This window comes from Triticum aestivum, chromosome 7D (assembly GCF_018294505.1).
Source record: "Triticum aestivum cultivar Chinese Spring chromosome 7D, IWGSC CS RefSeq v2.1, whole genome shotgun sequence".
Taxonomy (NCBI): Eukaryota; Viridiplantae; Streptophyta; class Magnoliopsida; order Poales; family Poaceae; genus Triticum; species Triticum aestivum.
In genome coordinates this window covers 251,572,886-251,594,339 of record NC_057814.1, presented here as the reverse complement: position 1 = coordinate 251,594,339, position 21,454 = coordinate 251,572,886, and the positions used below count along the sequence as shown (strand labels likewise).

At 47.2% G+C, this 21,454-nt stretch overlaps 1 protein-coding gene and 1 long non-coding RNA gene across 16 annotated transcripts; one reads left to right on the top strand and one right to left on the bottom strand.

Annotated features, from left to right (window-relative positions):
• Positions 1 to 9,073: 9,073 nt before the first annotated feature.
• Positions 9,074 to 21,163, top strand: LOC123164346 (uncharacterized). Of its 13 annotated transcripts, none has more exons than XM_044581779.1 (5): positions 9,074 to 9,270; positions 9,350 to 9,389; positions 10,018 to 10,127; positions 19,550 to 19,647; positions 20,207 to 21,163. In XM_044581779.1, the coding sequence occupies exons 4-5, from the start codon at positions 19,570 to 19,572 to the stop codon at positions 21,047 to 21,049; spliced, it is 921 nt and encodes a 306-aa protein (XP_044437714.1). In that variant the 5' UTR covers positions 9,074 to 9,270; positions 9,350 to 9,389; positions 10,018 to 10,127; positions 19,550 to 19,569; the 3' UTR covers positions 21,050 to 21,163. The 13 variants fall into 13 exon arrangements, 11 of the variants coding, with proteins under 11 accessions (XP_044437714.1, XP_044437713.1, XP_044437712.1 ...); XM_044581778.1 differs by having other exon boundaries at positions 17,676 to 19,647; XM_044581777.1 differs by having other exon boundaries at positions 9,350 to 9,421; positions 17,676 to 19,647.
• Positions 13,570 to 16,536, bottom strand: LOC123164348 (uncharacterized). 3 transcript variants are annotated; one of them, XR_006482333.1, is made up of 9 exons: positions 16,295 to 16,536; positions 15,949 to 16,180; positions 15,778 to 15,867; positions 15,367 to 15,557; positions 15,150 to 15,206; positions 15,001 to 15,045; positions 14,833 to 14,903; positions 13,822 to 14,537; positions 13,570 to 13,744 (listed from the first exon to the last, which is right to left on the bottom strand). It is a non-coding gene; the product is annotated as an uncharacterized lncRNA (long non-coding RNA). The 3 variants fall into 3 exon arrangements; XR_006482334.1 differs by lacking the exon at positions 13,570 to 13,744 and having other exon boundaries at positions 14,231 to 14,537; positions 15,979 to 16,180; XR_006482332.1 differs by lacking the exons at positions 13,570 to 13,744; positions 15,367 to 15,557 and having other exon boundaries at positions 14,231 to 14,537.
• Positions 21,164 to 21,454: the final 291 nt, after the last annotated feature.

Sequence of the window (21,454 nt, the reverse complement as noted above, 5' to 3'; positions counted from 1 at the left end):
AAACTTAAGCGCGCGGCCGATTCCATCCTCCACCACGGGAGCTGCCGACGGGGTCCGAAGCGGCTCACCCCCTCTCAGCAGGGGCTGGGGGCTGGCGCCCCCTCGATCACTGGCCAGGCCCCGCGAGGGTCCCGGGTAGGCGTAGACCTGCTGCTTGAAGGGAAGCCCAAGATCAAAGCCATCCAACCGCCGTCCACGACCAGAGGAGGAGCCCTTGGCACGCCGGCCGCGCTCCAAGCAAGGCCACGGAGGAGAGATAGCAAGGGCATGGGCCCGAGGCGCGTTGCAGGCAGGCTTGCTTCTCCAGCCGACCCCGCGCCGGAGGCGGCACATCGGCTTGGGGCGCTCAAGACTAGCGAGGAAGATGAGGCAAGAGGAGGTTGCTCCTCAGGAGGCTCCATGGCCTTGGCAGAAGGGATCCTGGAGAGCCACCGTCAGGAAGGGAAGCAGCATTCAGGGAATCACAAAGATAAGGTACTTACACGTCTATGGCGATGTACTTCCTATGTTTCAACGGCCGGACGGTGCCACTGCTGCAGCTTGGAGACCCCTTCCTCTTACGGAGCGCCGCGAAGTCACGCGGAACCGGCCCAAGCACTGTACGTGGCGGGCAGCGCGGTGCGCGACTGGTGAAGCGCCCAAGGAGACAACCTAAGGAGCACCAGGCTGGGGAGAGCTGTCGGGCTCCGCCTCGCGACGAGCTACCGAGGCCTCGGGAGCTTCGACCTCAGGAGCAGCGGGCTGCGTCACCCCCTCAGCTGCCGCCCCAGGATGAGAATCACGGATTCCCGAGGATGACACCTCGGGAGCCTCAGGCGGCATCGATGCCTCGGCACCCGCGCCTCCGGCCTCTAGCGGTGCCTACCTCCCTACGTCCACTCTTGGGGCAAGCTCAGCGCTGACGACAAGGAGAGGAACCACGGTGACGGGATTCTCACAAGGCCCCACAAGGCCGACTGGACGCATCCCCCATTCATCGAAGGAGGGCATCTGCCCCGCGAATTCCACCCTGTTTGAGCAGTTGTACAAGCAACAACCCCCCTGCGACAAATCACCCGACGAGGGGTCACCGGCCAGGACTTTGAGCACCGTTCTTCGTGCCTCGGCTGGAAGCCCCGACTCCTGAAGTCTCATGCGATCCTGGTCGCCGGTCAGAGCCCACATTGGCTGGGAATGTCACTGGAGTGGGGCGATACGGCGCCGGAGGAACTCCTTCATCACCTTGGGCGCGGTCACACCAAGATCCTTCAGCCTCCTCAGCCGGAACCAGACGAAAGAGAGACGGGAGCTCACGAGCTCCTCATGACCCCAGCCGGAGCTGGGGACGGCGGGGGACGACGGAGGCGAGTAGGGGACTGAGTACTCCGACATCAACATACACACACCGCATCCGAAACTCGCTCGTAGACGGCGGGATATCGAAGTCAATCCCCGAGTCGGCTGTTGCCGCCACGGCCTGGAAGCTCAGGCACCCCGAGCACTGCCGGAGGTCGGTCAGGTGCAGCGAGAAGAAATGGCGCAAGAGGGCCACCGAAGGAGCAATGCCCATCATGGCCTCGCAGACGAAGGCGAAGACGGCGAGAAGGGCGACAGATTGGGGATCAAGATGCAGCATATGGATCTGGTAATGGGAAAGCACGGCATTGAAGAAGGTGGAGAAGGAAGGAACCAGGCCAGCCCACAGGGCGTCGACGAAGAACTGGACCTCGGTGGCCGTCCTATAAATGGAGGCTCGGGACGCAGGCCAGGCCAACGTCCCTCCCCATTCGTTGAAGCTGGTAGCAAGCGCATGGCGGACCTTATCCATGGCCTCCTGGTTGAGCACCCGCGATCGGCTGATGGCGGGCTCGACGGCCGGAGGTGAGCTGGCTGAGGACAAGGGCTTCTTCCCTTTCTCCGTCCGGTTCGGCGCCATGGCGATTGAGAGGCTGAGCTCGAGTCAGATTGGAAGAGGAAGCAGAGGTACAAGGAAGCGAGGAAGTTGGGGAGTGCGTTGCCAGCAATAGGGAAATAACTGTGTAGGATGTCGTGGCCGCCTAGCCAGGCGGATTTCAAGGCTACGTGGGGAAGCGGGGCCGCCCACGTCCAATCAGTCGCCATGCGTCGACCAAGGCCGCAGGCTATTGGGGCCCGCGGTGCTCCGCACTTGCCCTTTGGCTTCGCCTCGAAGCCAAGTCCGAGCGCGCCTTGGGCCCGGGGGCTACTGTCGGCGTTCTGGGAACGGGGGTCCCCAGACTTGCCTGCCTGTGGCCCACGGCGTGGCTCCACTCATGGCCCAGTACGACCCGTCTTCACCAGCAAACACCCAAGACCCTCGCGAGGCGGACGACACAAGACCTCCTCGGGAGTGGCCTCATCAAGATGGCTCACGAGGGGTGGAGAGACCAAGGCAGGTGAACCTTGCGAGGTTCCAATGACGTAAGCCATGACGATCAAGGCCAGGCGGGCGCCAGCGCGCATAGTGTCCTCGCTTCCTCTTTGGTGCTAAGGAGGCAAGCGCAGGCGACGAGTACCGAGGCCTCAGGCAAAGGTTTCCTTATTGGTGCGACGAGACCAAGACCAGCAGGACGGCAGGACGGAGGTCACCGTGGAGCCCAAGACGGCGTCACCACCAGAGCCTTGGCAGGCGAAGACCACCTTTAGTCAGGATAGCTTGTACTAGATGTCCCCCTTCAAATTGGCCGTTGTGGGATCCCTTCCCGCTCAATATTTGGGAAGAGGACCAGGGCCTCTATAAATAGGACTAGCCACCACAGTAGGAGACAACTCATCTCGGACGGATTCAGATCCATCCTCACCCACACAAGTTCACCAGGCACAAGAACACCTCTCCTCAGGAGGTTGTTCTTCCCTTGTACTGTTCATCCTCAGCCCAACAGGCAATCCACCGCACCACACTGGAGTAGGGTATTACACCACAATGGTGGCCCGAACCAGTATAAATCTTGTGTCTCTTGTGTTGTGAGTTTGTCGAGCTAGGCTTTAAGACCGCGGCGAGGTTGAGGGCGTGATTAGGTAGGGAGAGATCTTCGTGCGCACCCCGGTGTTCGAACCTCAAGGGTTTTGCCGGAACCCGAAATCCGACAGATTCAGAGTACCCCATGTCAATGTCCTCAGCCAACTCATCTTCACCTGCCTCATCAAACATTCCTTCAGGTGGTTGAATGTAATCCCCCCACCCCCAGCTGCTTTGCCCACGGACTGCTTTCTTACAAGAAACTCTGGATAAAGCAGTTCCTCCTCATCATCAGTGGGCACATCATCAGCAAGGCCATCTTCCATGTTAGCTTCAATGTTAGAATTACCAGAATCTATGATATTACTAATGCCTGCTTGAGTGGGCACTTGTTCACTTGGACTTCCTGGTATCTGCACAGAGCTGGATGATGATTTTCTCCCCCTACATTCACTACTTCTACCTCTAGAACTGCAAGGTTGTAACCTCCTTCCTGCACTGCTTGTTTCTCCCCTTTTTCTCTGAATGACATTAATTTCCAATTGGACAGGTTTGGAATCACCATTTGTTCCAAAACATTAATGCTAACTCATCATCACACTGAACTGGGACCCAAATAGAATTAGCAATGTCACAGTACCTAAACTCCACTGCATCATATGTTCCCCATGGATATATTTCGCAGATTGTAGCCCTGCATTGAAGGAATGATGATGTACTGTCCACAACAAGAGGAAATGTGAAGCCAGTACCAGATCCCTTTGTACCAGAGCTTCCTAACAATGTGGTTTCCATTCTACAGTTCAGATAAAATGCAGTACTCGGATCCATCCTACCAACAAATCGAAGACAACAACAAAGAAAAGGGAGAGGAACATGAGCACTACGAGCGCAGGTAGTACATAATCGACCTACACAAAGAACAACAAACACAGAGGAAAGGGAGAGGGAGAGATACCGGACCAGTGATGTGCTCCCGTCTGTGTCACCGTCATCGCCGCCTTCACGCTCGTGCGCCATCCCGTGTGGACTCCGTCTCCAACCCCACCGCATCAATGCTCTGAGAGGGTTCAGATCTACAACTTCTCACCAGCAACCCTAGCCACTCGATCTCTAGCCACCATGGCAACAAATCGATGAGTTTTAGGGTTAGGGTTCGTGCAATTTGGGGAGAGAGTGAGACAGTGTAGCGCGAGAGAGAGAATAGATAGGGTGAGTGAGTGCATGAGCGCCCAAATGTAAGCACCAGGGGCAGAAACATCTAAAAGACGGCGAGTTACCGGTCAAAGCGCTTTGACTCGACGAAAACGGCACAAAAGGGCATTTCTATAAGGCCACATGACGGCAGAGGGGCAAAGTTGAGCACACTTTGGAATTAGGGGCAAATTTGAGTAGTGGGTTCCAATTACGGGCACAAATGTAATTGCCCCTTATGTCTATACTCAGATATTGTTTCTTCCACTGACTCATTTGTATTCGAGCTTATGTATTCGAGCCCTCGAGGCATCTTGCTTGTAATATAAAGCTTGCATGACTTTAATTTGTGTCTAGAGTTGTGTTGTGATATCTTATCATGAGTCTCTGATCTTGATCATGCACATTTGCGTGTATGATTAGTGCAGGATTGAGTCGGGGGTGTCAAGGAAGCTTGGGAGCGAGAGAAGGAGATTGCAGGGAGCAGCGTGCAAGGGAGGCGAATTGTGGGATGGAAGGCAATGACGGTGCCTGCACCACGCGCGGGTGAGTTTTATGGCAGGCCGGACAGTTACCAAGGCGTCGTGGAGGAAGTGGGGGTGCCGCCGCCCCATCGTGCTGCCATGCGTCCCTGCGTGGGCCCGACATTCTACTTAGGCCCCGTGCTGTTTGGTTCCCAGCGAGCGAATACGTGTGCGCCGCGGGCCCGGGGGCTACTGTTGGCCTAGTGGGAACTAGGGTACCATGGACCATCTGCTTGCGACCCAGGAAGCGACACCTGATGAAGAGATCAAGAGGCGGCCCAGCCGTGGGAGCCGCAACACAAGACGCCTCACAAGGGTCAGGCCTCACGAGAACCCTCTCCACAAGGGGAGGCTCTACTGAAGGCCATCTCCCGCGGCAGGCAGCCTCGCGAGTCCTCCCTCGTGAGGCGGCCTCCCGCGAGGCCTCTGCGCGGGGGAGCTGCGTTGCTGCGTGTCCACCACGTGGGTGATGCGCTTGCACAAGACGACGACGAAAAGAGGTTGTGCCAGCAAGCGCGACCGGGGAAGATTTCCTCTTTGATGATAAGGGAGAAGCGACATGTGCCTCCCCCAAAGCAAGTCCCAAAGCTTACCACTTCAATGCAAGAAGACCATGATGGCACAACGCGCTAGGGCAGATGTCATCGCCGAGCCCACGAGGGCGTCATGGATAGCGCCGTTTCCAAGCGAAGACCACTTTTGTCAGGATAGGACTGAGCGCATGTCCCCCTTCGAATTCCCGTTGTGTTGCAGCCCTTCCCGCCAATATTTTCAGGGAAGAGAACCAAGGCAGCTATAAAAGGAGCAGTGATGCTACCGTAGAAAAGGATCGGGCAATTCCACCTTCGTCTACCTTGTAACACACAACACTATCACTAGAGTAATCCCAGACAAGCAGGAGTAGGGCTTTACACTGCTTGGTGGCCCGAACCTGGGTAGCTCCTCGTGTCCTTGCCGTGCTCTCCGCATCTCCCCGTCGAGCCTCGCTTGCCCGTAGTCTCGCCAAGATCACCGTCCCATCGATAGGTAGCGAAAAGAGCCCCCAGTGTTTGAACCAGGGTTTTGAAGGGTTTCCCTTATCAATAATCAATTCCTCGACAACATCTAAGTCTTAGAATGTGTGCCAAGTCTTCGGAAGATTTTAGCTTGATTCTCCTGGGGGCCGACGAATGTGGCCCACTAGATGGCTATTTTGGGGGTCCTCTCCCTGGCCCATATGCCTGGCTGACATGGCTAGCACCCCCCTATCCAGGACACCACGAACACCCCTTGTGACCATTCATAAAGGCTAGGGCTATCCTTTGTGACGACTAGTTTAGCTCTAAAGGAGTTTTGGTCCATTCCCTAATATGGTCGTTCTTTCTATTCCGATCGGTGGCAAATCCTATAGGTGCATATGGCTAGCTACTTGATGTTACATGATGACACATTGATTACATGGAATAACTTGTGCGCTATGAGCAGTTAACTGACGCCCTTGATTGATAGTGGAGGCGCCTGGTAACGCTTGTCTTAAATGCGTGGTGATGCGCCTCGCATAACACCTGGTTTAAATGCTTTTGGTCATTGGTCCGACATAGAATCTAACTAGGGGATAACTGAATGACGGCCACACCGACTGATTAGAAAAATGAGTGACGGTGAATCTGATTGAGGCATGCTTTTCGACTGGTGCCCACTTTGACTGATGGCGCCCCCTCTGGTACTGATAGTCTCTTGGACCTTAGTATGCATGGGTCTGGGCCTGTCTAGGTCCTTGGCAAGGCCTTATGTCTCTGTGGACCTACCTGGTGGGAAATAACCTCATCAAGTTGCATCACAAAACTTGTGGATTTAAACTATTTCTTTGCCATTCTAGGGTCTCACAACGACTTCAATGTGCTATAGCGGTCTCCAGTGTCTACAAGGTTTTGTGAGGTCAAGGCTCCATATTGCAACTATACAATGGGCATGACTATACCATGGGGTACTACCTTGCCCATGGTCTATCCTCTGTGGGCGACATTTATCAAGACAATCTCCTATGTGAAGAGAAATTTCACTTTGCCCAAAGGTAAGGACGTGCTAGGATAGATGTGGAGAGGACATTTCAAGCACCCTTTTCAATTATCTATGGACCTAATAAACAGTGGAATCCCGAGGCGTTATGGGAGGTGATGACATATTGTGTGATCATGCACAACATAATTATAGAGATGAGGGTGAGGGTCTTCATAACATTGACTTTAAACACATGTGTGATCTTATCAACCTCCCACAACAAGATGTTGTTGAGTTTAGAATTTTCTCGAGATGCATAGTAGGATTAGTAGTCGAGAAATTCATACACACTTGTCAATTATCTTGTAGAGCATTTCTGGGTGTTTCGTGAAAGTCAATAAAGCATGTGCGGCTGAATAAATTGAATTTAAATTTGAATGTAATTTGGGAACATTATGTTTGTATTGTAATATTTACATTTGAATTATGGTTGCATCATAATATTTATCTTTGAATTATTTTAATGTACGAAGCAAAATTAAAGTTAGAGGGTGGAGAAGTAGGGGGTAATTGAGGGATACTGTTGGGTACCATGGCGACGCCGAAAAAGCATGTTCGGGACAAGTAGAGGATGCCCAATAAGGGATGTTGTTTGGATATTCCCTCACCATGGTAGTTCACGACACGAGGCCAACGGGTGGACCGAGTCATCTTTGAAAATGTGAGTTGTGGCTTCCTCAAAATTGGCCACTGGGTAGTCGTGCGCATCCTCACACCACTCGAGCTCATGCACAGGACATATAAAGGGCAGAAGATAGAGGAAGTTGACATGGGCATGCTGATGTGTCAAAACCATCCCAAAATGGAAAATGTTGATATGAATGATTTTGAGAGTTCGAGGTTGTATTTTAAACGGTATCAGAATTGAGGTTTGTATAAGAGTTTGAGTTTGAGGTTGTATATTGAAGGACATCATAATTGAGGTTATATTTTAAACAATGTGTCTAGTTCGAGTATCAGGGAAAACTCTAGGTCTAATTCGCTGAATTGGACGGCGGCGACGTCTCAACGTCCTCCCCTTCATGACGGCGTCGCCTTGGTTGCTCGCGGTGTGCTTAGCGTTGGATTTGGAGATATTGAAAGCTATCTTGGGTTCAGGTTGCTCCTCAAGGCTTCCTCGGCCACTTACGTGGTACGTAGAAACACTCTAGAGGCCTGGAGTCTGACAAACAGAAAAAATCCAACAAAATATTTTTTTCCTAATCTCGCTTAGTTTTGGCCTGCGGGTATTTTATAGAGATGTTTCTGGTAATCAATCTGCAGCCCTAAGATTTTTTTTTCCAAAAAACCGCTTAATGCTTCTGGTAATCAACCCACATGCCATTTTAAGTCAGATTTTTGTTTTGGAGGAAACCCTTGATATTTGGGTTAATCAATCCGCAACACATATCAAATACTTTTTAAATATTTACATGTCTTTTAAACTATAATTCCAAATTTAACATGTTATATATGTAATTTGATTAGAAAAACGTGTATAATCTGAATATGATGTTATTTTTACATGCTGACCATTTTAAAATGCTATTTAGGGTGCAACCTTAATCAATAACACATAATTCGTCTTTCTTTCATATCGGTGCCGATCCGGATTGGAAATGAACACCTTAGCAAAATCAGAATTAGAGACGAAAAAACATCTATAACCACGCATACATGCCTCGCCAAAACCTCACAAAAAAAATCATATTCTCATTTATGCTAACCTCGCCAAAACCACGCAATCTACCCTGTTGGAATTTTATTTTGAGTCCGAACTCGAGCCGAACACAAGTTTAGAGAGTAACCCGTAATATGTTGATTTCTCTCGACATTTGGTTCACGGGTGTATCTACACCTTATACAAAAAAATTAGTAATTAAATAAAAATTCAAAAAATTCTGAAATATTTAAGAAATAAAATTGACCTTCCATTGTAGAGTACTTGTGAAACATATTCCACAAAAAGAAAAGCCCCTTTGATTTCTTAAAAAAAACATTTTTTGGGTCAAAATAGTGCGGATAGTGATCTACTCTCTCCGTTCCTAAATATAAGTCTTTGTAGAGATTTCACTATGGACCACATACGGATGTATATAGATGCATTTTAGAGTGTAGATTCATTCATTTTGCTCCGTATATGGTTCATAGTGAAATCTCTCCAAAGACTTACATTTAGGAACGGAGGAAGTATAATGGTAAATAATTTTTGGTTTTTTGCCCTGAAGTCACGCTGATTTTTTATTCGTGAAAATTTATATAATAGTGCAAAAGAAAGTCAAGTTTATTCAAAAAACTTATGAAATATTATGGTTTTTTGTATTTTTTTTCTCATATAGGATGTACTAGATATACAAGAACCAAAGTGAATTTCCCGATTTCTCTCGTCTTTTTTCCAGCCTGTCTCGCCGTGTTCGTGGGTTTTCAGTGTGGTTCCTCCTGCGTCTGCGGACTCCGTTTTCCTCTTGCGGCGGCGCTGGCGCTGGTGCGATTCCACCCCCTTCGCGCCTTGTTATACGCAAATTCGAACTCCGGGATCTGCAGATATCGTGACTTTGGGCCCAAATAAGTTGATAGGTACTCCGTAGATTGAAGGTCGATTACTCCTCTAGTTATCATGGGGATGCCCATGCTGAAGCGGTTCATGTCCATGCAGTCGGAGCGGCGGCATCGCCAGATCCGAGCCCGTGCCCGTGGTAAGCCCCGCCGTGCCTGTGGATATCTATAGGTTTGTTCTTCAACACCGCCAAAAAGATATCTTTTTTTATTGTGTTTGCTGTTTACTTGGCCTTTTCTATGTGGCGAAGATAGCAAACTGATTCATTCTGATTCGGATTGCTTTGAGCCGGCTGACCATAAAAGAAAGTACTGGATTGCGAGATTGCTCCTCTTTCTGTTTGAGTAGTCCAGGATTCGAACGGAGCTCCTTTCTGTTCTAATGTGAGAAGAGATATCAATATGTATAAAAAACATCCAGTCATCAAATAATTCTAATAGCCTATGCTGGCTCCTCTGGAGCCAGCAGCTTCCACTGGAATAAGTATATGAAATCCATATGGTTTGAGATACACCGTGTTTAGCCAGTAAGAGATCGAAGGCAACCTTTGGAGATATTGTATTGCTCTGCACAAAATACTTTTATGGACAACTGAAGCTCATTGCTGAATTCACTCAATCGAGATTTAGTATGTAAATTCACATTCTTGCACAGAAGTTGGATACAAGAAACATAATTGATTTCTCTGTGTGCGTTTGTGTGCTCAAATTTGTTGTTTCCCTTTTTTAGAAACTGTAGTATTCTTAACCATGTATGATGTGCTGCAGCTGGATGTGTTTCTTCTTCATTGGCTAAAAGAAAAAAGGAGGTCTGCCAACATGACGATGTTTCTCCGAGTGATAAACGATTGAGATGTTCAGGGGTGAACCTTCCAGAGGTATGGAATTATTTGCTGATAATGCAAGAATTATATTGACGGAACTAGCAGTAGCTCTGTTTGCATTAAGAGGGGGGAACCCAAGTTACAAAGACTGAAAACAACCTAGAGGAAAACAGGAACTGACAGTAGAAGTAAAAGAAAGCCTGAATATGCGAACTGCGGTTGGGCTGTACACACAGAACAATTAGTCGCACAAACCTCCAGAAGGAGGCTGACGTTGTTCTGATCAAGGAAGTAATTGTGGTTGGGCTCATCGATTTGCTGTAAAAAAAATCCACCTATTAAGCTCTTTCCAAATGTGCCAAATGATATAGTAGGCGACAGAGATCTCTTTCTTCCTGGATTAGATGCCCTTTTGAAGCTTTTAAGCCACTGTTCTCTAATGCTAAAAGCCTCCTTGGAAAATGCAAGAATTGTTGCAAGTGCAATACCATCACGAGTCCATCACCAGTTCACTTCTGGTAAAATAACTTACAAACAGATTACATATGATTCAGCATTTATAGTCCTATTGTGCTAGTAGTTTCGCTTTGTGCTTAACTGTTGCAGCTTTAACTCCAACAGAAAATTGTCTGTTGTGAGTTTAAACACCAGGTATTGTGACAGGGATTAGCCTTTTTAGATGTTATCCCTCCTGGTACAGTGCATTATATCTTTTTCTTTCGTGGATAAAGGTAAATGTGCTATAAAAACAAGTCTAAAAAATACCATGGAACTGCATGTTAGCGACCCTTTCCACTGTGCGGCCAAGTGGCAGACGAAGGCCCAGCCCACCACCATTCCCTACATATACGCGAGAGAATGGAACGAGCAACCATCCTGGCTTGGATCACGACTTTCAACGGTGGCTCTTCTTCTCCCACCTCTGGCTCTCTTTCTCAATCCCCATTTCATGCTGCAACTTGTATCCCGAAATTAGCTACCTATCCTTGTAATCTGCTACTGTGATTGATTAGTGAGAGTTGGTCCCTAACACTGCAACATGGAAATGTAAGAGTATATGTCAAAATTTGTGCAAAACTGACTTGTACATTGTATTGTATGAAAAACCAAACCAAGTACTGTTATTTCGAGCCCCCGCGTCGTCCCCGCTAGGGCGACTCGGGCAGCGCCCTAAACCCAGCCGCCGGGGGCGCACACTCCCTCCTCCCCTCCCTCCGCCGCCGCCAGCCTAAGACCGGGGACCGACGGCGGTGGCGGTGGACATCGCCTCTCTCCCGCAGCTCTGAGGTTGTGCGGGCCCCCGAAACGTGTGGAGGCGCGCCCGTTCCGATCGGCAATGGCGATGGCTGTGGCGCGGCGGCGCGGGCTGCGGGCGCGGCGGCCAGCCCTGTTTGGGTGGCGGCGGCGGCGGCGCGCCATCTGCCTTTGGATCGGCGGCGGCGGCGCGCAGGCCTGGTGGTTGCATCGGCGGCACCTCCAGTCAGATCTGTTTTGACCGGTGCAGCCGGCGGTGGTGGTCATCTCTTCCGTCAAAGGTGGTCGACCTGCGGCTGGGTGGTCGGATCTCGAGGTTCATCATCTAGTCCCGGCTACGAGTCGGGGAGACATAGTTGCCGATGAAAACTGAGCCGTTGGCGGGCGATGGCGGCGTTTTGCGCCGTTACCTTGATGAAGGCATCGTCGTGTAACTGTTGTCGATCCACACGTGCTGCTTTGGGGCAAACCCTAGGATTTGGTCTTCCAGATCGGACGATGGCGGTACTACGGTGCCGTTTCTCTCTTGGGAGCATTGTTTGTGGAGCAGCGCTAGAAGATAGAGGCAGGAGGTGGAGCGGCTTCGTCTTGCACGGAGCTTCGGTGAAGCTGTAAAATCATGCCCGGCCGACAGGTGCTACGCTGAGTCATGCCTAGTTGGCAGGTGCTACGCACGACAGATCTTCCAGAGTCTTCGCGTCTGGATGGACGAGCGCAGGGCGGTGGCGCTGTTGGGCGCCGTGGTGGCGTCGACGAATGTCTGGACTAGCAAAGGATGATGCAGATCTCTCTCCTGAAGATGGGTCAGTGGTCCGATGATGATGGCGGCTTCTAAAATGTGTGCATGTGGTGTGTGCTTTAGGTAGGCTGCACCGGCTGTTGGTACCGATACGTTATGTGGATGGATCGGCGACGACACCGGTTTTAGATATGGGGAGTGAGAGCACTCCACATTATCGAGTTTGTAGGTGTGAGTGGTGGTTTTGGGTGGATTGATGTATGTTCTTGTTAGACCTTTGTGGAATAATTAATAAAGATGGCTGCATGCATCGATTGATGCAGAGGCCGGGGGCTTAACCTCCTTTTCTAAAAAAAAGTACTGTTATTTCAATGTTACTGTACCCATCTTTTACCCCCTTTTGCATGGTATTACAGTATACAATTACAAACCATGATTCTTTGTTTGATAGGTGTAGATATCATGCATTGTACCACCTTTGCTTCTCTTCATAGAGCTATCTCAAGTGGCTGTCTAGATCCACTATCCCTTTGTTTACGCATAATCGTACAAGCATTTGCAGCCATGACAAGTGCACTGTGTTTAATGTTTAAGTTATTATTCGTATTACAGGAATTGGAAAAACGATGAATCTTGACAACTTGAGGTGGTTAAAAACGTAACTGATTTCATTTGCACCAGATCATTCCTTTAGCCATTGAGTTCCCTAATCCAGTGCAAACGGCTGATTGAAATTGCCCCACATCTATTTTGCGCAATCCCACCTACGGATTGTATTGCAAATGTAATTTATGAACATATAGCATATCTTTTGGGCTAGTTTTGGTTCTAGCCCAAGCTTTACATACCAAATATTTGGCTAGTCAAAATTTTGGTTGAGCTTTTGATTGGCTATGGGTTGGCTACTTGGCTAACATTGGCAAGAAATATGAACTAGATTGGGTCAATAGCCATTGGCATGGCGAAAAAATTGGCAATCATCCAAACAAAGGCCAATTTTTTGGTCATGGCCAAAAATCGATAGGGTCAACTTTTGTTACCATCCAAACATACCCTAAACTATTGCAGCCTTCACTCTCGAGGAGAATATTGTCTGGCATGAGTTTAAACCCCAGGTATCGTGATAAGTAGGGCTTCGTAGACGCTATGTGTCCTGATACAATTCATCTAAAATCATCATTGCCCCTCCTTAATTTTGTTCCAAGCTCCGCCAGCAGCCGCATTTATATTACTAGATAATTCCCCCGCGCGTTGCTGCAGGACTATTTTGAAATTATTTTGCTGAAATTCGGTTGAGCAAAATAGAAGTAATGAATTTATTTGACTTGATTATTTGATAGATTCGCCAAAAAAAGATTATTTGATAGACGCATAGCAGTTTCATAAGATAAATATCATAATATGTGGTTAAATTTCCTTGGAGTTGTCAATGCTGGTGCCTTCTTCCTTGTGAACAAAATGTACATGTGGGATTCCTTTCTTGATGTACTCAAAGATGTATGTGCCAACCTTCAATGAATGATTCTTTGTGGTGTCGTCTTGAAAAGAGGCGCTAGTTATTGTCAGTTTCATAGCATTCTTCATGTTTGTAATAGCCTCTATGTACCTTTTGTGTGCTTCTCTTGTTGGATGTGTTGCTGAAGGTGGCAGAACTTTTCTTGGTGCATCAGATCGCATGCTGTAGCAAAATAGGTGTGCATATCGTTAATTGCATAGCAGGAACTTAGAAAACAACTATGTACGTAACAGTCGTACCTGTTAGCCAACTTCCTTCTGGTTGTCCATGTACTTGCAAAAGCCAATATTTAGTTGTAGGGATACAATGGAAAATGGTATAGTTGTTCGTAAATAGAGATGTGTGGTAGTCATAAAACGTGTAACTGAAAGATATTGCTTTTAAAATAGTTAATACACAACAAATATAACAGTGAATATATATAAAGTTATAGATGGTATTTATATTGGGGTTTTAATTAGCAGGTTAATGTACGTATTAATATCGCACATGCATGTAAGATTTGGGCATGGTAATTGTTGGTTGGATTCCTAGCAAAGAAAATAATTGGGGGTTGGTATATAAAATCTAAAACTTTCTAAGCGGTGAAGGCTAGCCTGGGCGGCATTTTCTGCAGTTTATGAGAGTTTTGAAGAGATACATACTCTGTAGCAGGAAAAAACAGAGATGACATTATAATAGATATCCTCATGTTAACATTCAAAGTGTAGTACAAACCCAGTTTGGTATTTATAGATTTATCACTAAAAGTACCCTCGTACACTCATACACGTTGAGCAATGGGTACTCTGGTGGTTCAAGGGGGGAAAGGAGAAAAGACAAAGAGAAACTCGGTGCATTCAAGCATTATCCAGTAATGAAGATCCTTCCTGTATGATTGTCTCCTCCACATGTTAACATCTGCCATGAATAGCAAGACCCTTCCTGTTTGATTGTCTCGTCCATATGTTAACTTCTGTCATGAAGAGTAGTATAAGATTTCAGTCTAGGTGTTTCATGGATGGCAAATCTAAAATTTATAAGCCCTCAAGGACAGAGCAGCAAGCAAGGGCATGATGCATGAAGCAAAAAGGTTTCTGGGTTGCAATGGAAGCTCAGCAAAATGGGTATGAAATGAAGAAATTATTTTTTTGCTGGTCGTAGTTACAGGACAGTGGAAGTTTCCATGCGTGTATTGCGAAGCATAGCATTGTTAAAGTTGGAAGTAACAAATAGGACGATATAAAGGTTGGAATTAAAAATTGAAGTACCTATATGGTATGCATGTTTGGCTTACTCGTGCTATCCATAATTGGTTGTTGGATCTTTGTTGTCTGTTTTGCTGCGTAAGGAGAACATCTGGCATTGTAATTATTTTAAGGGGAAATAAATAAATTTTGTGAGAATTATTTATATAGGCTGTGAGAAGTAATACATACTCTTTCTTGTATTCTTTGGAAGGACTATGTTCATGTTCCTTTGATCTGCACTCAGAGAAGATAGATCTCTGAAGGGGTAAGCGAATCGATCGATAAAAAGAGAGCATGTATAAACCTGGTGCATCATAGGCATGCGAGTATTGCCATACCTGATAGATTTGTTGGCATCATCCTCGGTAAAGTCTATTCTTCGTTTTGCTCCAGACCTGATTAGAAGGGAGATTAATCAGAGCGTTATAAGTCTGATAAATCTTGCTCTCGAGATGCTATTGCTTGATCGATGCCAAGAAGTAGATGATAGAATGAATGTCAAGATATATTGTGCAGAAGAAAACTTATTTGAAAGAACATTTGTGCCTAACAAACCTCTGTTCCTGTTTCTAGCCATACGTGTGCGACGGTTATCGGCAGGAACATATGGGCTTGCTCGAGGAGAAGGATCGGGTAATGACGTACGACGTGGCCGTCCACGTCCACGTGAAACTTCTCGTGGATGACCAACCCCATGCCCAGTTGGATAACGCGAAGAACTTTCTGCGTTATCCATGTCAGGAGGCCTAATAACCCCAAGGAAGTGGAATTGGATGAAGGGGCCAAGAATGTAAAACGTACCAACAGAATACGAATGCAATGCAATGTGTATGTGCTCAATTTTTCCGTATAGAGAATTAGAGTGCACCGTTATATATTGAACTTAGCAAAATTATATTGAGATTGATGTTGAGCAAACAAATTTACAGAAGGAGCAACCGAGGAGAATTTGGGGATATTATGTACCTTTAGGAGGCAGAAACCAAATGAGCCTGTGTTTGCAGTGAGGGAAACCCAATGAAGATGACTACTTGGGCATCATTGAGCACGCAGTACCTGAGAAGTTACAAATTTGTGATGCAATCAACAATATATCATACATAGAGAACATGGAGGAAATGGCAGGGAGTTGCTCACCGGAGGTGGTATGAGTGGTGTGGTACAGACCTGATGGGAAGGAAATGAGGTGAGGCCAGACAGACTTTAAAGAGCAATCCATCAGTTTCTTCTAGAGATGGTGGGGAGAGGAAGTGGAGCGGCTGGAACATTAGTATTAGGAGAGGGAGCGTCCGACATCAATTAGTCCTGGCTGTTCGCTATCCATTGTGACCAGGGAAGACACACAGGGTGGGCCGGTGGAAGCAATGGGCTGCAGAGAGGATGCATCAGTAGGCTGTGTAAGGTTGCTATGGCCCTTTTCATAAGAATATATGTAGGATTATAAGAAAAGAGAAATATTCTTCTGACAAACAGAGTACAGTACCTTGTGACGAACAGAGTACAGTAGCTTCAAGTCGACATATAGCATGGCCGTAGTCGGGAGCTCGATGTCGTTGCCAGCAAATCAGTAACCAAGAGGAAAGTGCATACATCTGGGCTGAATTAGCCGGGGCGGCATCCGAGGGAGGAGGTGCTTGCTGACGCCGGCACCAAGTTGGGATGGGCAGCAGCAAGTCCATGGCAGAGCAGCTCGAAATCGATCCCCAACGACGACACCACCGGCCGCTGCTCCATTGCGAAGTAGCCGTGGCAGGCACCGCAAGTATGGAGGAGGTTAAAGGGGAGAGGAGGAAGAAGGTGGCCGCCGAAGGGGAGAGGAGGAAGGAGGTGGCCGCCGCGGAAGGACTGGTGTGCAGCGGGAGGAAGGGAGGGTGCCGGCTTGGGAGTGAGGCGTGGTGGAGAGGGAGGGAGCAGCGCGGATCCTGGGTGGGCGGCGAGGCAGAGTGTGCCGTGCGCACGGGGGAGCCGGCCCACCGGGATCCCGTGCTGGCGCGCCGCGGTGGACAGGGGAAACCGGTGGAGACGGGGGGAAACGGGCGAGGGAGTCACGGAGGAAAGCGGTGGAGACGGGGGCGTTCTCGCAGGAAAAAAATGGAAGTGGAGGCCGATGGGCGGGCTGGGCTGGGATTACGTCCATCGTGAGCTTCTCTGGCTGGGCCTACGAACAGTAACAGAAGCCGACGTGTGCAGTAACTGAAGCCAACGTGTTCGTTTTTTGGTATGACGGGTCCCGCTTGTAAGCCTCTAATTAAACGCTGACGGGGCAGTGGTGCTGATGTGGATAGCCTGCATGTCAAGAGAAATAGGTTAGTGGGGATGAACTATTTAGGTATTATAGATAAGCACTGTCTTCGCAATTTTTGCTAAAGCACTCCTTTAGCTATTGTATATACTTCCTTATTCAAATACAAATAATTGATTGAAAAATTGCACATTGTACATTATATGCATCTTTGTTAGATTGCATTGGAGCGCTCTAAAGTAATCTTCCCCAATTTCAGTTTTACTTCCTAGCCCTGCCCTCTAGACTTGTCACTGTGCATCACAATCCACTTTGGATAAATTCAACATAGGAGGATAAATAATCTCAGCTGATTGCACTAAGTACTGAATACTGGTGGATTCTGGAAGATGATTAGTGGTTTCTTGTCTTGGGTATAGAGGTCTGAAGAACACTTCCAAAATCATTTCTCAGAAATCATATGTTCTCCTGGGTCCCAATCTACCAGTAGTGAATACTAGTGGATTCTGGAAGATGATTAGTGGTTTCTTGTCTCTGGTATAGAGGTCTGAAGAACACTTCCAAAATCATTTCTCAGTACTTATATGTTCTCCTGGGTCTGAATCTTCTCTTCTCTGTGCAGCTAACAATGTGTTCCAGTGAAGGGCTTGCAGCTGCTGTACGTTTCCATTGTTACAAAACAGTTTAGAGTCAGAGAGAGAGGATTCTTGCATACTATCTTTGTTATGGAACTGGCTGGGCCTTCTAGCGTATAAATTGGAGACATTTAGGGATTGACAACCCGCTGCCTTCTCATCATCATGGCGCTGCTGCCCAAGGATGCAATCAAACACATTAGAGCACTTGGAGGTTCTTCACTTCCTTGTTTCTCCTCTTCATATGTCCGTTGCTCAAGAGTGATATTCTGTCAACCATTGTCATCTTGATCATACACATACACTGGCATGCTGTTGAACACGCTGGAGTCGTGCGCCCTCGCTGGCAGCTACAGGGCTGGAACGTGCATGACCAGCAGTGTTGTAGCAGCTGCATCGTGTTCCTGGTAATTGTTCTCACCTACAGAAACACTACCAATACAAGGAGAGGGACAGAGATCCTGCAGCTCACTTGTGCAGGTTTGACTTCTAGGTTGGGGATATCACGCTGTTGCAGTATTTCCTCAAGATGCTGCCCACTGGACTTGGTGTTTCATCCTTGAGAACATGAGTTCTGACTTGTTGCTGAGCAGTAGGTCCACTTCCCTTGTGCCATACTACTTAATCCATGATACTCTGCTGCTCTGAAAGCCATGCTCTGGTTTGGATAACATGGTGGACAGTAAAGAGGAGAAGCCTGATAATTATGGCGGTTGATGTGTTGAAGTATGTGTGGTTTGGTTGATCGACACTGGGGATGCTTGCGATGGAGGTATGGGAGGAGGTGGAGGGTAGTAGCAATGAAAGGGATAATAGTGAGGTGGGTTTGAGTTGCCAGTCGGCTGTGGCATTGTGTCAATGCATCTGGTGGCTCTCACTTGGTGTTTGCCTTCCATCGAACACCTGGTGGGTGCTAAGTGCTGTACCTGCTCCGCGGATGAGTTGAGGCACGTCTGCTCCATACATGGCTCCTGTATGTCCTATCCACGAGCGCTGGCTCACGGAAGGTACAAAACCAGCACCATAGTCGATCTCACATCAAGCGGAGAGGCAGAGCACTTACTCAGCAAATTCCTTGTTGATGAACAGCCACAGAGAAATCAGCACCAATCAAGGGATTTTACAGTACTGATTTGGATATCAGTACCAACCTTCACCTTGAATGAATGAGCTGCGGCACAGCTTGCAAGCGCCAACCACAAATGTCGCTGCCGCCGCCAACCCACGTGAACGCCCCTGCTGCCGCGTTGAATTTGGGAGGAATGGGTTGTAATCACTGGCAGATTGTCGCCACCAACACCACAATGGTTTCGCTGCCACAGTTCACCGGTTGACGCTGGGAGGGAGGGTGGGAATTTGCTAGGGACCAGATTGATGCTGGCTCAGGGAAGAAAAGGGCATTTTGCACTCACGTCCAGAAGATCAGCAAAACTCTCTGGGGGGTAAAATGGAGAGCAGAGGAAGAGGGAGCCGCCGATGCCATGGAGAAGAAAAACGTCACCAGAGAAATCGAAGATTAGAGAATTGATGAAGATCCTAACTGAAGCTACTGAATAATTGCAACTACTGAAAGCAAACAGGGATAAGATCAAGTAATTGCAGGGAATTGTAGATATATTGATAAGAACAGACACAAGGTTGCTACAAAGAGGAACAAGGAAATTAGGATTTTTGTTCTTGGTTGATTCTGAACAAGGCAAATGCTTGGCTTATATGGAGTCTAACCCTCAAGACCATAACTAATAGAAGTCTACGCTTTTACCCTTACATCTAAGATTCCCCTAATATCTCATTATCCTAATGCCTTGGCAACCCCCTTCCACCGTTTTCTGTTGACTTGGTGTTGGTGTGGCTTTTTCAGGCCATTTCAGCAGATAATGGATGGAACAGTTAAAGTTTCCTGCGTTGCAAACTGTGGCAAGTTCAGTGAGCTGGAAAAGTAGCATGAAAGTTGGATGGGTTAAGTTAGACAACACTATAACTTTAGGAACCCCAATGCAATTTAGTCTTTATTTATATGGTCTGTTGAATATATTGTCTCTTCACCTTAGTTGCAAGGTTTTATGTCTTTTTCATTAGCTTCTGGATGATATTCATGGGCTTCCATCTTTTCACTATTCAGATCAGATGTTCTATTTGTACCCTGCAGACGTGTTGATTTCTACCACTTCACCTTATCTATAACATTCTGTTGTACAATAAAGCACTATTTTGTGCAGAAATGCATAAAAACATATAGCTACTCTGCCCTAATGCAAGTAAAATTATACTGTAGTAAATAGTGCTAAGCCATTAGCAACTTTCTTTTTTCTACGAATGACAGTAATAATACTGTGGTAAGGAAAACTTCTATATCTACATATGTAATGCATGGCACCTTGTTCAGTCATGCGCTATTCGGTGGAATGTCCATCATAATCCATATGGTTCTGCTATTTTTTTCTTATATTTCCAACCGAAGTAACCATCGTCTGTACAATCTGAATTCTGAATTTCTTTCACATGATTATTCATGCAGGATATCTGGCACCACATCCATTCCCTACTGCCACTACGGGATGCTGCCCGTATTGCCTGCGTGTCCCGCACCTTTTTACGATCCTGGAGATATTATCCCAACCTCATCTTTAATAGGCATATACTGGGCTCAAATAGCGATGGACGTGGAAGGGATTTCATCAGAACAATCGACCACGTTCTGAAAAAACACTCAGGTGTTAACGTAAAGAAACTCACACTGGACATGTATAATTTTCCCGAAGTCACCAACGCCTGTCGGCAGCGGCTAGATGGTTGGCTTCAGATTACTATGAGACCAGGGATTGAAGAAATAAACCTCCTTAGCCTGGCTAATGAAGCATACATGTTTCCGTGCTGGCTGTTATCTGATGATAGGATCAAGGACTCAATTCGGTGTCTCAATCTCAGCTCTTTTGCTTTCCGCCCCACAGTCAAGCTCAGTCCCTTTAAATGTCTGGCCATGTTACGTCTCAATTATGTGTGTATTACTGGGTACGAGTTAGGGTGCCTTGTTTCCAACACTCTTACCCTGGAACGGTTGGAACTTAATGGTTGTGGCGACTTGGATTGCCTGAAGATACCTTCCCAGCTTCAGCGGCTTAGTTGTCTGATGGTTTCAGGTTGCTTTAGGCTGGATGTGATAGATATCAAAACCCCGAACCTTCGCGTTATCAGGTTGGATGTAGAAAAGGTTAAAAAACTCTCACTTGGAGTATCATTGGAACTGAATGAGCTATGCATACACGGTCCAGACTTTGCGAGTTATGCCCGTTTGAAGCTCCTCTCCAATGCGCCAAATGTCGAAAGTCTTTACCTGAAGTTGATTGATGAGGTATTTTGATAGAAGTTTGGCCGATTATGGACTATTTTCTGCGTATAGTTAATGGCAGTCATACCTTGGAATGTATATGTCACAGCCCCAGATCAGCCCTTGTTTAACTTTGCTTGTTCCTCATGTCATCATGTTTAATTTTCAAAGAAACTTGAAATGGGGATGTTGAAACCCTAGCACCAAATGCATTCAACTAGGTTCAAATAAACAATATTTTCAATGAACCCAAATGCCCTTTAAAAATGTTCATGATTTTTGATAAAGGTAAAAAACCTCTGCCAAAAATGATGCACCTATTTCTAGGCCATTCTGGATTTTTGAATTAAGTCTTATTGTATTTGACTTTTGGGCATTTAAATACTATAAATAATTTAAATGTTCAAATAATGTTGGAACTATTTTTGGGCCACTGAA

What these genes read in the sequence shown, in the direction of transcription:
- LOC123164346 (XM_044581773.1), top strand. Translation starts at nt 9,311, where the DNA reads ATGGGGATGCCCATGCTGAAGCGGTTCATGTCCATGCAGTCGGAGCGG. An exon ending in GATCCGAGCCCGTGCCCGTG is followed by an intron (nt 9,390 to 10,017) that starts GTAAGCCCCGCC and finishes GATGTGCTGCAG; the next exon opens with CTGGATGTGTTTCTTCTTCA. An exon ending in CAGGGGTGAACCTTCCAGAG is followed by an intron (nt 10,128 to 20,206) that starts GTATGGAATTAT and finishes TTATTCATGCAG; the next exon opens with GATATCTGGCACCACATCCA.